The sequence below is a fragment of the Macaca nemestrina genome, chromosome 12 (assembly GCF_043159975.1).
Source record: "Macaca nemestrina isolate mMacNem1 chromosome 12, mMacNem.hap1, whole genome shotgun sequence".
Taxonomy (NCBI): Eukaryota; Metazoa; Chordata; class Mammalia; order Primates; family Cercopithecidae; genus Macaca; species Macaca nemestrina.
Window position 1 is genome coordinate 128410304 of NC_092136.1, and position 16500 is coordinate 128426803.

The 16500-nt window shown below is 48.3% G+C and overlaps 2 protein-coding genes across 4 annotated transcripts in view; one reads left to right on the forward strand and one right to left on the reverse strand.

The window, feature by feature from the left end:
* The window catches only part of LOC105476213 (potassium inwardly rectifying channel subfamily J member 1), a 66747-nt gene extending 54141 nt beyond the window's left edge, over positions 1-12606 (reverse strand). The window contains exons 1-2 of the mRNA XM_024791063.2: positions 12483-12606; positions 11421-11588 (exon numbers count right to left, since the gene is read on the reverse strand). Coding sequence (XP_024646831.2) covers positions 11421-11543 — 123 coding nt within the window. The 5' untranslated portion in view covers positions 11544-11588; positions 12483-12606. The remainder of the gene's footprint in view (positions 1-11420; positions 11589-12482) is intronic.
* LOC105476215 (potassium inwardly rectifying channel subfamily J member 5) overlaps positions 1-16500 on the forward strand; it is a 31185-nt gene that overhangs the window by 2054 nt on the left and 12631 nt on the right. For 2 of the 3 annotated variants that reach the window (XM_011731924.2, XM_071075799.1), the window contains exons 1-2: positions 12505-12591; positions 15346-16446. The exons of the other annotated variant lie outside the window; for it this stretch is intronic. In XM_011731924.2, coding sequence (XP_011730226.2) covers positions 16412-16446 — 35 coding nt within the window. In that variant the 5' untranslated portion in view covers positions 12505-12591; positions 15346-16411. Of the gene's footprint in view, positions 1-12504; positions 12592-15345; positions 16447-16500 lie in introns of those variants that run through there. 3 annotated transcript variants of the gene reach the window in all.

Sequence of the window (16500 nt, forward strand, 5' to 3'; positions counted from 1 at the left end):
TCTAGACCCAGCTCTCCAACAGAAAGGGAACCAGTCACTCAGGCGTAGCTGTTTTCTGGCCTCTCCAAAAGCTGCTAGAAACCGCTGGCATTACTCACACGCAGCATTTGGATTGAAGTAGTCTGCCTGCATTCAGCAGAAAATGAACGTGCTCCATCCAGGGAGCAGTCCAGCTAGAGGAGGAGCCAAGGGTGAGGGGGTCAAAGAGAACCTGGGCCACATTCACTCTGCCCGGGGCTGTCCCCAAAGCTTAGCTGTCTTCTCTGGGATGAAGTTAGCTCTTAGTGGGATTCCCCACCATGGCTTCTCCGGAGTCAGCTGGCATGTCCTGAGCAGTGCAGAGCTCGTTGTCTGTGGCTCCAGCAGACACATGTGTGTGGCTCTGTCACAGCATTCCTCAGCCCCGCTGTCCCTGGTGCCAAGCAAGATCCCTTTGGGGCTTTCTGCAAGCACCAGACTGGGTTTCTTGTCCAGGAATCTGGGAGACTCTGAAGGCTGCTCTAGTCATCTGTGATGAAGTAAACCCCCACGGAGGGAAGAAATGACTAGAATGCCCAGTCTCTGGTTCCCACGTGCCCTCCAAATCACCTGCTTCTTCCTGCCTGCTGTGGGCGAAGCCACAAACGGGTGTGCTGTGCTTTCACGTACTTGAAAACTGCATCCACTTCTACATTGTTGTTGTTGTTGTTTTTCTGGTTCAACAACCATTCGTTTGATCACCTATCATGTGCCAGAAATCATTAATTTTTGAAAACCTTGGAATGTGATCGTTGGGGCACGGTTATGCTTTTTGTTTAGGAGAATATTAGCAAACTTGCATTTTCTGAGCCAATACTGATTGACCATTTAGGCTGGAGGTGGAAGGATGGTGGAGAGAAGGCAGGGGTCAGGGACTCCATAGGTAGCTCAAAGGGGCTATTTTTGGATGAAAATGTTCACTGTGTGTGAGCTATAGACAGGTCACTGAGGGCTGGCAGTGTGTTCCAAGAGCGGATCCGTCATCAGATAACTGTTAAGATAGTTGTCAGACATGGAGAAATCTTTCTGGTTTTTTTTTTTTCTAAAGAAAAAACAAGAAGAATGGGAGTTCCAGTTCAGAGGAATGTAGTGAGGTATTTGAATAAGAATACCTGAGTGTATTTTTCAAAAAGACTTGTGGAGTGGCTTTCTCTGGAATTGTTTTAAAACAGAGTGGACAGCTTCCCCTTCTGACGTTCTGCCAGCCAGGGCTGGCATGAGCGGCTGCCTCTGAAGGCCCTGCCTGGGCAGCAGCAGCTTATCTAGCTCCTCCTACCTTGACATTCTGATAAGGGAGCTATTCTAGTCAGCAGGGCCCAGGATGGTGGGAACCCTTGCCAAGAGCCGTGCTAAGTTAAATGGTAGAGCCAAAGCTTTAACATGTGACCCTGGAGATCCTGGCTAGTGCTTAAACTGTTAACATCCATTATCGTTCCAGACCAGAGCAAGCTGAGGGCAAACGTCATGGATCATCTGACCAGTTGGCAGGTGGCAATGGCACTTCCTGGTCACCAGGGATCAATCAATAGGATGGCCAGAGAGTTTGGGGGCAGGAAAGGGTGAGGGCGGGGGAGAAATGGAGGGGTTGGGGAGGGAAGGAGAGAGCAAACTCAGAGTCTCATTCTCATCCCCTCTGACTTGGTGGTCCGGGACTGGGTGTGCTGCCCACACTATACCTTCTCTCAGGTTTCAGGCACCCCACTTTACAATCAGGGAGGTCCAATGCTATCATCTTACGTTATTTCCTGCTGCTCAGAAAGGAAAATGGGAGTGGGGCGCAGTGCAAGAACCAACAGGACCTCAGATGCTTCCTGGAACCAAACCTGTATCTCCCCCTTAGAGTGTGCCCCCCACTCCTCTAACCCCAGGGAGGAGGGCACTGCTGAGGACTTGGTGCCTAGAGCCCGGGGCAGTGGGAGGTGCTGCTTCTGCTCCAGCAAGGGGGATTGTCCAGCAGTGCCAGCAGAAGCCATGGGTGCCAGGCCCCAGGAACTGGCCCACTGGATGTCACAGTATGAAAGCTTCCCCAGCCAAGTCAGGTTGCTTTGTGAAGTGTCCTTCTCCAGATGAACTCCCTCAGAAAATGAGTAGGGAGCTCCTATCACAGGCCAGACCTTGTGCAGGCACCTGAGTCAGACAGGGGAGGGGGCGGATCTTACACACCAGGCCTGCCGCCCACCCGAGGAGCTCTCAGACCACTGCCTGGGGGCGGCAGAGCTGCCGGGAGAGACTCCAGCATTGGTGCTGCGTGCCCTTAGGGAGAGGCACAGGAGCCGCAGGGGTGAAGGCGGGCTGCCCTGGGGGAGCAGGGAAGGCTTCTAAGGGGGCTTGAGAAACAGGTTTGCTGGTGAAAGGGTAGAAGGGGCCCAGGGAGTGGTTTGGAGAGGAGAGAGCCAAGGCTAGACACAGGGCAGTAGGGAGGGAGGCCTGGGCCTGCGGCTGCCCCCAGCCCCGACCACCTCTCCTGCGTCTCTTTCAATGTCCCCTGACTCCTCCTAAATACTCAGGCTCCGTCACATTTTATTTCCTTTCTCTTCCTCTCCCTCTCTCTCTTTCTCAGTTTGGTTCTTTTTTCCCCTCCATTTTTGTCTTTTTTTCACTCATTCTCTCTCTTTTTTTTTTTTTTTTTTTTTTTTTTTTTTTTGAGACGGAGTCTCGCTCTGTCCCCCTGGCTGGAGTGCAGTGGCACAATCTTGGCTCACTGCAAGCTCCACCTCCCAGGTTCATGCCATTCTCCTGCCTCAGCCTCCCGAGTAGCTGAGATTACAGACGCCCGCCACCTCGCCCGGCTAATTTTTTGTATTTTCAGTAGAGACGGGATTTCACCGTGTGAGCCAGGATGGTCTCGATTTCCTGACGTTGTGATCCGCCCGCCTCGGCCTCCCAGAGTGCTGCGATTACAGGCGTGAGCCACCGCGCCCGGCCTCACTCATTCTCTTGATCATGGATGCCGTTTAGTGCATTTATGCTTCTTTAACTCCATCTCTTTACTGCAGTCATTCCTTATTTTTCCACTAAACGCTTTGATTTTGAGATCATTATACATTCACATGCAGTTTCAGAAATAATGAACAGAGATCTGCCACTCCCTTCATCCAGTTTCTCTCAGTGGTAATATTTTGCAAAACCGTAGTACACCATCAAAACGAATACATAACTGATAAGAAAACAACATTTCTGTCACCAGGAGTATCTCTTATGTGGCCCTTTTATAGCCACGCCCACTTCCATCCCACCCCGCCCTCTCCTTAACCTCTGGCAATCACTTGTCTGTATTTGTCATCTCAAGAATGTTATGGAAGTAGAATTATACAGGATGTAATCTTTTGGGATTGGCCTTTTTCACTCAACAAAATTCTCTGGAGATTCATTCGGGGGTGTGCCTGTGTGCTTGTTGGGGGTGGGGGTGGGGTGTGTGTGTGTGTGTGTGTGTGTGTGTGTGTGGTTTTTTTATTGCTGAGTAGTGGGAATGTACCATAGTGGGAAGGTACCATTGCTTGTTTAACCATTCACTTACTGAATGACATCCGGGATGTTTTCACTTTGGGGCAATTATGAATAAAGTTGCTATAAACATTTGTGTACTGGTTCTTGTGTGAACATAGGTACATAGGTTTTCATGTCTCTGGGATAACAGTAGTGTAATTGATGGGTCATCTGGTAGTTGTATGTTTAGTGGTTTTTTTTTGTTCAAAGAACTCTCAAGCTGTTTTCCATTGTGACTATGCCATTTTACACTCCCACCAACAATGTATCAGTGATCCAGTTTCTCTGCATTTTTGCCAATATTTGTTATTGTCACTATTTCTTATTTTAGCCATTCTAGTCCTATCTTGTTGGGGTTTTATTTTGCATTTCCCTGATTACTAATGCCGTTGACCATCTTTTTTTTTTTTTTTTTTTTTTTTTTTTTTGAGACAGAGCCTTGTTCTGTCGCCCAGGCTGGAGTGCAGTGGTGTGATCTCGGCTCACTGCAACCTCTGCCTCCTGAGTTCAAGTGCTTCTCTGGCCTCAGCCTCCCAAGTAACTGGTACTACAGGTGCGTGCCACCACGCCTGGCTAATTTTTGTATTTTTAGTAGAGACGAGGTTTCACCATGTTTGTCAGGCTGGTCTCAAACTCCTGACTTCAGGTGATCTGCTCACCTCAGCCTCCCAAAATGCTGGGGTTACAAGCATGAGCCACCATGCCTGGCCTGTTGACCATCTTTTTATGTGCTTATTTGCCCTCCAGATATCCTCTCACGTCTTTTGCCCATTTTCTAATTTGATTGGCTTTTGTTGTTGTTTCTGTTGAGTTTTGAGAATTTTTAAGGATATATTTTAGATACCAGTCCTTTGTCAGTCAGATATGTAATTTACAAATGTTTTCTCCTATTTTGTAATTTTGCCTTTTCATCTTAACAGAGTCTTTAAGAGCAAGTGTTTTTAATTTGATGGAAGTTTAATTGACCAGTTTTTCTTCTTATGGATTGTGCTTTTGTTGTCAAGTCTAAGAACTCTTTGCCTGCCCTAGATCTTGAAGAGTGTCTCCCATGTTTTTCCCTAGAAAGTTTTATTGTTTTATATTTAAGTTCATGATGCATTTTGAATTAACTTTGGTATAAAGTCTGAGACTTAGGTCAAGGTTCTTTTTTTTGCCTAAAAATGTGCAATTGCTCTGGCACCATTTGTTGCAAAGACTGTTTCCTCCACTGAATTCCTTTTGCACTTTTGTCAAAAATAAGTTGGGCATATTTGCAAAGGTCTATTTCTGGGTTCTCTGTTCTGTTCCATCAATCTATGTGTCTATCCTTCTGCCAATACCACATAGTCTGGATCACTGCAGTTATGTAATGAGTCTTGAACTTGTATAGACTGATTCCTTCCACTTTATTCTTTTCCAAAATTGTTTTATCTATTCTAGTTGCTTTGCCTTTTCACATAAGTTTAGAATAATTTTATCTATGTCTATAAAAAATCTTGTGATATTTTGATAGAAATTGCATTGAATCTGTATACGAATTCAGAGAGAATCAACATTTTTACTATATTGAGTCTTCCAATCCATGAATACAGTATGTTTCTCCATTTATTTGCTATTCTTCAGTTTCTCTCTTTGGCATTTTGTAATTGTCACTAATTGTGTGACCTTGGACATTAGTCTTTCAGACCTTCAGTTCTCTTTCTGTAAAACGTGTCTGGTAATACCTACCTTGAAATGCCATGGGAAAGTCAAATAAGATAGCACATGAGCAGTACCCCATGGCAAGCACCAAGACGCAGTTCCCTTCAGCTGGGTCTCTCATCTGTTCGTTCTTTCTTCTTCTTCAGCTTTCATTCTGATGCCCACATCCACTTACACTTCACTTTGTCTTTCCTTATCCTTTGCTTTTTTTTTTTTATCCTTCTTTCATTCTCAACTCCTTACTCTAATTTTTCTCTCTTCTTTCTTTCTTTCTCTTTCTTTCTTTCTTTTCTTTTCTTTTTTTTTTTTTTTTTTTTTTTTTTTTTTTTTTTTTGAGACAGAGTGCCACTCTGTCACCCAGGCTGGAGTACAGTGGTGCAATCTCGGTTCACTGTCAACCTCTGCTGCCTGAGTTCAAGGATTCTCATACCTCAGCATCCCGAATAGCTGAGACTACAGGTGCTCACCACCACGCCCAGATAATTTTTTTGTATTTTTAGTAGAGTTGGGGTTTCACCATGTTGGCCAGGCTCTTCTCAAACTCCTGACCCCAGGTAATCCACCTGCCTCGGCCTCCCAAAATGCTGGGTTACAGGTCTGAGCCACCACTGCCGGCCTTTCCTATTTCTTTCACATTGTTTTTCTCTTACTCTCACCAGACTTTTCTGTTTCATTTCTTCTCCCATGGTATTTGTCTCTCTCCTCTTTCCTGGATCATTTAAGCATTCCATTTTTGTGGAGTTGCTCAGACATCGAGTGTGACTCCAAGGGTCACTCAACCTGAGTTCAAATCCAGATCAATCACTTACTAGATTCAAGACAGTTGACTCACCCTCCTGCACCTCAGTTTTCTCATCTATAAAATGGGGAGAACAGTATCTACCTGATACCTTTTCTGAAATGTAAAGCATTTGGAATAAAATTGGGTATATGGTACAGCCCCAGTAGGTAGCTATAATTATTGGGATTTTACCTGTTATGTCCAGTTTCCCTGGCTCTTTCTCACATTTACCTTCCCGCACCATCTGATCCTGTTCACTTGTATATGAATATATTCAAATTCTAATTACCTTGCTTTCAGGCTGTCATCTCTGTGCACTTCTACCTCATATTGCCTAATCATCACTGATAAATTGGCACCAGCCCAGGAAATCTGTCCCTTGGGTTATAGAGAGGAAACAAGTGGTTTTTCATTTTGATTTAATTATTAATCCCTTTTATTATTTAATGTGGAATACATACACTGTGGGGTTACGATGAGGAAAATGGATTATCACTGTGCGGCTCACTTTCAAAGAGATGGTAGGCTTAAAAAGGAAAAGTACCAGACAGACAGAAACAAATGTGGGGAAAAGGCAAAATTAATTAATTTGATTTCCGTGCCCTTTTCATGGCCATGATTTTTCATACATCGTCTGTGGGATCCAGGAGGGTGCATGTGGATTTTGCAAGTAAGCCACAGCTAAGTACTAAAGGGAAGGGGTGTAAGGAGTGGTGAGTGGCCCACAGCGGCTCACCAAGGAGGGCAGAAAACTACTCATCCTAAGCAAATGGGAGGCTGGTAGGTGGGAAGCTCAGTCACAAGCTCACGCGCCTGCTCCATAGGTGCAGTGCTCAATCACGGGCTTCATCTGTGATGCTAAGTTACTTGAAAGGCACTCACCTGTCACTAAGCCTTTCAAATCTATATTCCATACCTTGAATCGGGCCCGATATCTGCCCTTTAAAAAACTGCTGAATATATTTAGACTCACTTAGATATGCTGGACAGAGGGATATTTTAAATACCATCAAAATGGTCTTTTTGTCTCTGTATTTTCTCCAAAGAATTGAACTCCTCAAGCAAAATGCCAGATCTGCCTGCTCTCCTTTCAGACTAGAATTCTGCCTCCCTTTAAAAATCCTTACATGAAACACCATTTAATCCTTCTCTCTCTGCCTTTTTGTGTTTATGGTGACCTCTCAGTATTTTGGTTTCTTTAATGACAAAGTAACTGTGGAATCAGTCCACAGCATTTCTAGGGTACGTGTTTCTCTCCAGATATCAGAAAATAATGCATGAGGTTTTATTACTTCCTTAGACTTGTGGTGGGGAATCCTCCAAGGATGGAGTTGGAATAAGCAGCCCATTCTCTCCCGGTTGTCTGGGCTACCTGAGGCTCTGCAGGCCCCAAACTCACTTTCTGTTGCCCCATTTGGCACCAACCGCCCCCCTTTGTTGTGCAGCCAGAAGTCAGGACCGCCTGGCAGACCTGTTGCTAAATCTTTCAGTGTTTCTATTACACAAAACTCCACAGTAGGTGTTTCTGTGTCTACAATGCCAGAATCCTGGGAACGAGTTAACCCAAATTAGTGTGCCCTCTGGCAAGCCCCACTATCCAACTATAAAAGGGGACTAATGTGATAGGATTCTCATGAGCCAACACCGGAGCTGGAAGAGCCCAACAGAGATGCAAACTGCCATTATTATTCCATAATAATAACTCCACATACAGGAATACCGGGATTATTTGAGACCTTATATCTGCCCTTAACCTATACCAATCCAATCCAGGGGGGCCAAGTACATTACACCAGTATTTGGTAGGATAGGATTTTTCATGATAAAATGGCAGAGATGTCAGGAACATTAGGATTTCCACAAGTAGTATTTCTATGTCTTATATAGGAAAGAGACCCAGGGTGGTAACCTCTAGAGTAACATGTAATGTGGAGCACAGGATGTGGCCAGGAGAGTCAGGGTTATGATTCAGAACCAAGATGGCTGGACTCCAATGGGTGTGCAGTAGGAGCGTGGGAAAGCGTGGGCTCTGAAGTCAGGCCGCTGTCAGTTCAAACCCAGGTTCTGCTGCTTGCGAGCCATGTTCCTCCGACAAGTTCCCTCCCTGCTCTGAATCTCAGTCTCCTGATCTGAATAATGGACATAAAACACTTATTCCACAGTGTTGCTGAGCTGATCAAGTGTGTTAACACATGTAAAGCTCCTAGTCCAGAGCAGCGCGCGCGCACACACACACACGCACGTGCACACACACAGACACACACGCGCACGTGCACACACACGCACACACACACACAGACACACACGCGCACACACACTTCAATTCCAGAGCTGTTCTGCAAAGAAAAACCAAAAGGCAGTACAAGCTGCGCAGGCAATGAATTGACGACGTGTTTAAAGCAAAAGCAAAAAGAGTGCAAAGGCCATGGAGAATGTGGCACAGACAGGAAAGATGCTCCCTAAATAGCTTGTCCTGGTCAGGGTGTCTCTGAGCAAAATGAGGGACAACTGAGTGACTCTGGGATCAACCTCAGTCCTGCATCCTCGTCAACACCTTAACTTTGTTCTCAACAATAATCCCACCCATGTGGGGAGCTCCCCTTCGAGGGACAGAGGCAGCCCAGAATGGAGGCACAGGATGCGCTGAGAAGGGGAGACCTGGGTGCCAGTGACAGCTCCCCAGGGATGGTCGGTGTGAGCAAGGCCGATGCAGCAGAGCCCCTCACCCGCCTGAGATGCCTCGTCCGCCTTCCCAGCAGCTCCCTTCCACGGAGCCCTTAACAGCTTGGCAATCAGAGAACATCGTGTGCACGGACAGCTCCGCGGGGATGAAGTGTCCCATCTGACACAGACTGTTCCGAGATCCGCGCTGTCCCTGCCTGGCTCTGCGTTTCACTGAAAGCCCCTTGCCCTGATTCTGGCCCTCAGTCCCCGCGCACAGCCACCGGAGACTCTAGCCACTCTGGATAATAGAGGCGGCCTTTCTGGGGCATTCTGCTTGGAGAAGAGGTGAAAGAGCTATGCATGCCTGGAGCCCTGGGAGTCCATGACAGCCAGGAGCATCCTGGGCATAAAAATCAGCACCTGCGGCCTCATCCCACTCATCTCGCACAGCTCTGCAGTCCTTTCCATCCTTTCCGGGATGCCCTCACCGCTGATAATCAGCATCCATTACATCGGCGCCAGGAACCAGCTCAGGAGGCTGCCTGATCCCCCCTCCTGTCTCTCCAGCCCTCCTCTGGAAGGACTCAGAGCGCTTGCAGTCAGAAATCTCTCCCCATTGAGACCATTTTTACTGTTGGTGAACTGGAGGACTATTGCCATTGCCCAAGACGCAGTTCTCTGCAGCAGGTTTGCACGGGGTGCCAGTTAGGGAGGAGAGGGCAGCAAGGAACCCCACACATTAAGGAACAGGGATGTTATAGCAGCCATCTGCATGGTGGAGGGGGCTGGGGAGCACAGGGCTGTTGGCAAGGCAACAGAGCTAGTTAGGACCATGGGAACCAGGCTGATGGGCACTGAGGGGGCAGCCCAGGTGGCCCTCTCTGCTATCATGGGCCTTGCAGATTGAGTCCTCCTCTTCCTGCCGGGCCTCCTGCCTTCATTGTCCTGAGGACTGGCAGGTAATGTTTGTGGCAGATCTGTTAGTGCAAACAGGGAGGCGCTGAGAGGAATCTAGTGGCACTACCACAACTCCTACCACCACTCAGCCTAACTCACAAAGCAGCCCAACGTAGCCATGGGAGGAAAAAGCTTCTCTCTGACTCCCTAGCCCAGAACTACAAACCGGCAGCTGACAGACTGAATCCGACTCACACAGAGATCTTCTATGGCTTGCTCACTTTTTCAAAAACTGTTGAATTAGTGGTCAACATGGAAAAAGAGAAATTTCATCTTCAAAAGTTTAATTTCTGGCTTTTCTGGAAAAAGCAAAAGGAGGATCTTGCAGTACTGGCTCCACGGCATGGCAAGGCAATAATAAACTAGAGGCGAGTCGCGGCTGCCGCTTTAGAACTGCATGTGTGTACAGCTCACCACAGTCCCCACCACTCCCTACCATGTCCCCCAAACCCAGGGGAAGTTTTGGTCACATTTATCATGGGTTTGTATATTTGCTTTTCCTAGAATAAACACAATGCAATATTTTAAATGTTTCTCTACATCAAAATATGAAAATGAGGGTCTAAGACATCCCATTTAAATAGAAATAGGAGAAAGCCTACTAACTGCACGGGACCAAGAAGGATGTAGAGTGTGTCTGTGTCGGAAGAACCCGATCCAGCAGCTGCGCTCGCTGACCTCACACAGCCACAGCCACGGGTGTAGGCGGCAGAGCTCAGCACAAGACCCACAGGTTCTGGTTACTATGACATGGACATCCTGCCCAGCAGAGAAATTCCAGAGTGAGGAGGCATTACCCTCACTCCTGGCAGAGGCAGACCTGCCTTAGAAGAAGGAGAATCCAGTAAATGCGTGTTAAGAATGAAATCAGCGGCTGCTAGTTAGTGCTCTTGTTTCTACTGTGGGCGCCATTGTCCAAGCAGACCTTCAGAGAGCGACGGGGCACTCTTGGTGATGCTGCCAGAACAGCAGGTGCTACCTGGGACGCATGGACACCTTATCTCCTTGGAGCAATCGGGGACCTTTGGGGGCAAGTATTGTGGTTAGAAAAAGTCTAACCACAATAAGAGGAGCAGCTGTTAGATGAATAGGGAGCATGCTGGAGGGGAGCAGGAGGGAGAGGGAGAACACAGCCCTGGTTGGCGGGAAGTGACTTGAGCTGCTGGGCAGCCTGTGCACAGTGGGCCACACAGCAGGAAATCATGAATTCCTTCCCTGGTGCAGATCAGGCTGGTGTGGATCTGGCTCCAGCCAGGGCCAGTTTTCTCAGGGCTTGATCCCCCCGGGGGCTCAGAACAACCTGGTCACACCCAGAGGGCTCAGGAGGAACAACCTCCCCAGCAGCAGTGGCTGCACTCAGAGCCTTTGGAATCAGACAAAACCTAGTCCACAGCTTAGTAACCGTGGCCTGAAGCAAGCTACTGAATCACTCTGCTTCTGTGACCTGTAAAATGAGGCGACTAAACCAGACTTCATAGATCTGTTTGAGGATTAAATGATACAATGCACGAAAAACACTCAGCACAAAGATGGCACATAACAGGGACTCCATGCCCCAACTTTTATTCCTGTTTGCTCCCCTGTTCTCATGCCCACAAGGCTCTGCCACCTCATCCTGCTCACTGGGCACCTTCCTCACCAGGGCCTTCCTGACCCTTCCTCACCAGCCCCAGACACGCCAAATTCAGAACTGCACCTTGGCCTCTCTCTCACTCTCTATTGCACTTTTTTTTTTTTTTTTTTTTTTTGCCTGTGTACTCCCCACCAGACCGGGAACTCCTTTTGGACAGAGAATGCATCAAGGGTCCTCAATCTAATTGCCTGTTGGACTCACCTGGGGCCAGATTCTGGGACTAGGCATCAGCACGTTGTCCAGCTCCCAGCTGATGGCAGCGTGTGTCCCGAGCAGAGAGGTCGTGCTACTCAGGTGTGCACTGAGGACCAGCCGCATCAACATCACTGCAGCTCCTTAGCAAAACCGCGGACTCTGGAAACTCCAGACCTAGAGAATCAGAACCTGCATTTTAGCCAGATACCCAGGAATGGAAAGCACAGGAATGCCAGCGAAGTGTCCCCAGAGCTCGACATAATTCAAACACCCAGTGGGTGTTGAGCGGGGGTTCACTGATTGACTAATTGACTGAATGAGTGAAGCCCTGTGTCAGTTTCCACTGGGACTTCACACCTACTCCCTCATGTGCTATGAAACAAACAGGCTCCAAAAGTAAACCCGTAAAACATTCAGGAATTCAAAAATAGACACAGACCTAAGTTGATAGAACAAATAGCTGCAAAATGGTGAGGTTTTTGAATGAAATACCTGAAGGAATTTTAAAGATTTATTACCACCAGGCTCTGCGCCATTAAACCTCTTCTACTACACTTGAAGATAATTTTGTTTTGTTTTAAGATTAGTAATTGTGAAAACCTGGGAAACCAGGACTGGCCCCTGGGAGGATCCTGTCCACCTGTGTGGTTTGGGCACAGCCTCCAGGTGGCTGGGGCCGCTGGAAGGAAGACAGACTCGCTGGTGGGGAGTCCCCGGCACTGCCAAAGGCCTCCCCACGCCCGTTCCCTGGGGACAGGGCCTCTGTCTCCCCTCCGCAGGCTCTTCCTGGCTCTCACCCTCCCAGCCTGCATCCCCCAGCCCCACCTCCTCCGCCGCCGCGGAGTTGCAGCTGACTAGGGGGCCGAACCCAGGCGGCGAGCATCGCCTTATCCAGCCCCAGTGGGGGCTTCGTCCCCCGCGGAGTGTGTCACACTCCGAGGCCAGGCTAGAGGTTGCGGCGCTCAGGACTCCCGGTTCCCGCCGCCCTCAGGCTCCCCAGTCCCAGCCTCCCTCCCCATCTCTTCCAGGCTCCCTTCCCCAGTCTCAGCCCCCATCTCCGGTCCCAACCTCCTCTGCTTCTCTCCCAGGATCCGGCCAGGAGATCGACGGGTGGCGGGAGGGGCGCTCTGGCGACCCTGGAAGCGAGAAGCAGGCCTCTGCAGGGCCAGGGATGAAGGTGCAAGGGAAACTCCTGGGACCTGGACCTTAGTCGTGGGAGGGACGAAAAGGAAAGTTCTTAGACAATTCTTCAGGCTTGGCTTCTGGGGGGCGGGGCGGGGGGAGGAAAGGGGCACGGGTTCCCAGTCCCACCGGCGCTGCAGCCGAGCGGGGCCTCCAGGCATGCGCTCATCGAGGGCAGCTGAGGCGGAAGCCGGAGAGCCTGCAGCGCTAGCTGTGCGACTCCGGGCGAGGTTTTTAAACTCTCTCCTGTTTTCCGCTTTTGTAAACTGAAGATAACGTCTCTCTCCTGGGAGTGGGAGCACGATGCAGACACTCCGTAGGAATTCGGGACTTCTTGATTCTCCTTCCTTATCCTTGAGTTGTTTGAAGCACTCCGGCCCCTCAGCCCCACGCCTTTTCCCAGCCCTGCCCCCTGGTGGAAAATCGTAGGAACTACCTCTCAGGAGGGCTCCCGTAAGCCAGGCACTGTACACACACTTTTCATTTCATCTTCGCAGCAGCTCTTCTTGGTGAGTACTGTTATCCCCATTTTGCAAATAAAGCAACGGAGGCTTAGAGAAGTAACTTTTCCAAATGTGCCTCAGCTCCAGGCAAAATAGGAACCTAGGTCATCTGATGCCAGAGTCAGCCTTCCTCACTGTTTATGATCTGGCTTCCCTTTCTGTACCGAATTTTCTATTTCTGCCATAACAGATGACCACAGGCATAATGGCTGGAAACAGCACCCATTTATTAGCTCACAGTTCTGTAGGTCAGAAGTCCAGGCTCGATGCGACTGTGTTCTCTGCTCTGTTCTCACAAGGCCAAAACCAGGGTGTCAGCGAGGCCTGCATTCTCATGTGGAACTCAGGGCCCCCTTCAAGCTCCTGTGGTTCTGGCAGAATTCAGGTCTTTGTGGTTGTAGGACTGAAGTCCTCATTTTTTCGCTAGCTCTCAGCTGGGGGCTGCTCTCAGCTCCCAGAGGTCACCCACATTCCTTGCTCTGTGGCCCCCTCCATCTTTAAAACCAGCAAAAGAAAAAAAACCTCCCTCTGTCTAATTCCTCTAATAATTTGAATCTCCTACTTCAGGAAAAGCCCAATCCCTTCAAAGGGCTTATGACTGGGTCAAGCTCATCCCCGACGAACTTTCTTTCTTCAAGTCAGCTCTGCCATATGACATGCCCCAGTCATGGGAGTGAGGATTTCCTGGGGTTCCTCAGGGGGTGTCTACAAGGGGGCAGGAATCACCAGGGTGTCTTGGAATTCTGCCTACTTATAAGTGCCTTCCCTGTCACCAGCATGTATTCTGGTGTTACATTCAAGTGTAACACCTTGAACGCTTCCTGCTAACCCTAAAGGGCCTTGAGGGGAGAGGGGCAGCCTATTCACCAACCAGTTTGGAGCATTTTCCTATGAGTACAGTCATATATATTCCCATAGAAGAGTATACAAATATCTCCATATGAGACATAAGCACACCCTCCTCCATTCCTCTTCCTCCAACCTCATCCCATGTTTCAAAGCTCAGGGAATGTACATTTTGATCCAGCATATCTGAGAGAGAAAGTAGGAAATTGATAGAGATGTTTGTGATCACAGATAGGGAGACTGAGTCTGAAAAATCACTCCCAGCCCAGTGATCTCTCCAGGAAGCCCTGCTGACCCCCAAGCAAGGCTCTTATCAAGTTGCTGTGGCCCCGACTCCTGACATTCCAGACCACGCCGTGATCTCTCCAGGAAAACCACCAAGTTTTCCTCCCTATGGGTGCGTGATGTTTGACCTTCTTAATCCAGAGGTCCATCTAAATGGATGTCAGATTCACTAATGCATCATCTGAAATACAACTTCCTTTGATTTGGCCTCTTTTGAGTCTTTCTCCACTTGTGTTTTCCTATCAAAGGGATTAAACCACTTTGCTGGACTTGAAGCTCTGTCTTTTCCAAAAGCTTTCTTCATGTCTCAGCACAGCTTCCCATTCGCAGACACAGGAGAGGATGGAAGAAGAGCAGTAACAGGCTTGATGAGGCTTGATAGGATTTGCTCAAGTCAGTGCCTTTCCCTGCGTCCTGCAGAGAGTAGCTAGGATGTGCGCCTTGCCTGGGCCAGCCACGGCGTTCCTCGCTGTCTGTCCTCTACAGACAGTTCTGTAAAAACCCTAGCTTCAAAGAGGAAATGCTTGAATATCAACAATGGGAGGGCTGGCTCTGCGTTTATCTTCTTCACTGCTTTATGTCCAGCTCCTAGCACAGGGGCTCCGCTACAGTAGTTCCTCAATTAATGTGTGCTTAATGAGTGCATAATTAATAGAACGGATCTCAAAAACCTGATTAAAGAATTTCATCTCCATTGTCCCTGAAAATCCTTTTGACTTGATAGGCACACAACACTGGAAGCCAGGGTTTCAAGGATGGGGATTTTACTTACCCTTAAAAGAAATCTGAACAGTAGAGGCTCCATGCCAGTCAGCCCAATGCTTGCCCTGCAAATTGCCCTCTGGGCCTTTAGCTCCTTGTCTTAGATATTCTCTACCTCTCTTTCTTCATCTTTAAAATGGAATTAATGGGATATTGCATTAAATTTCAATTTGAGGAGAGATTATGAATACGTATGTTTATTTTATTTATATTTATGTTTGTATCATGTATTCCTTCCAAGAATCCCTACAATTGGCTCCCAGGGCTGGAGGGGCAGAGAATATTATCTGGGATTTATAGCAGAGTAAACTGAGCAAAGAAAATTGTTTGTTTTTCTTTGGACCACAAAGCAGGTTGTTGGACACTGCATTAGAATCCAAATGTTACCCTGGGTTGAGCAAGGAATGACTTCTGCAGATGATTCCAGTGCACTGGAATGCATCCCAATATCAAATCAAAAGTAAACCACCTTTGCCTATCTGCCGGATGCAAAAAGTTCTCCTATCTGGGCTGAAGTCTCCTAGAAAACATTTTCCCATTTCTAGTACAGCACAAAGCCTTCGCCTGCAAGAATCTATGCAAGTTGTTTAAAAATGAAGAAGGAAACAGTGCAGAAAATCAGCAGCAAGCTGTTTTCCCCAAAGAGCTGAGCACAGGAGGATGTGAGCTCCCATGTGCCCCAGCCGATGACTCATTCCTGTGGGCACTGTGCCTGCCCTGCCCAACCTCAGTGGCTCAGGGAGTCCGCAGCAGCACCCCCATTGGAACCCTATCTTGGTTCCAGCAGCTGGGGTGTCCAGAATACACGGGGCCTTGGGACAGCAGCATTTTCCACCATCTCCGAGCGTCTGTGATCAGGTTTTCAGGATGAAGTCTCCCACTTAAGGCAAAGCAAATTCCTGCTGGGGATTCTGCAAAGATAGCCCCAAGCATTTTCCTCCTTGTCTCATTTATCTTTGTTAACTGCCACACGAAGGAGCAGGAAGCAGGTGGCCCTATGCAGAGTGGGAAATGGCCAATGGATATGTGGGACAAATAGCCCTTCAGATGACCTTTCGATATGATGTTTTAAAGGTTACTTTAAAATTGCTATAACCACTCAGGCAGCACAGGAAAAGGCCTGCCAGGGTCATCTGACTTCCCGGGACAGCTGGAATCTACCTTGGTTTGCCATTAGGCAGTCGGCTCCGTGGTTGACAGACCTTTCTCCAGGTTGTTCCACTGGGGACACAGCTTCCTGGTGTTCTGCCTGGTGGAACCTGCAGCTGGAGTCACCCTCAGAATGGTGGCAGGGGAATTCCTGCAAGGGACTACCCAAACCATCCCCAAATGGGGTCAGTTGAGATTCCAAAGAAGAAAGCACCAGGTTCCAAAGCACTTATGAGGGGAACTTACATGTAGAGCGCTGCAGTGGTCCTCATGATGGACAGCAAGAAAAGAGATGCTCTGTTTAGGTACGTCTGCAGCAAGGGCTCTGGGTTATGGAGTTACTTGGACTAAAGTTGGGC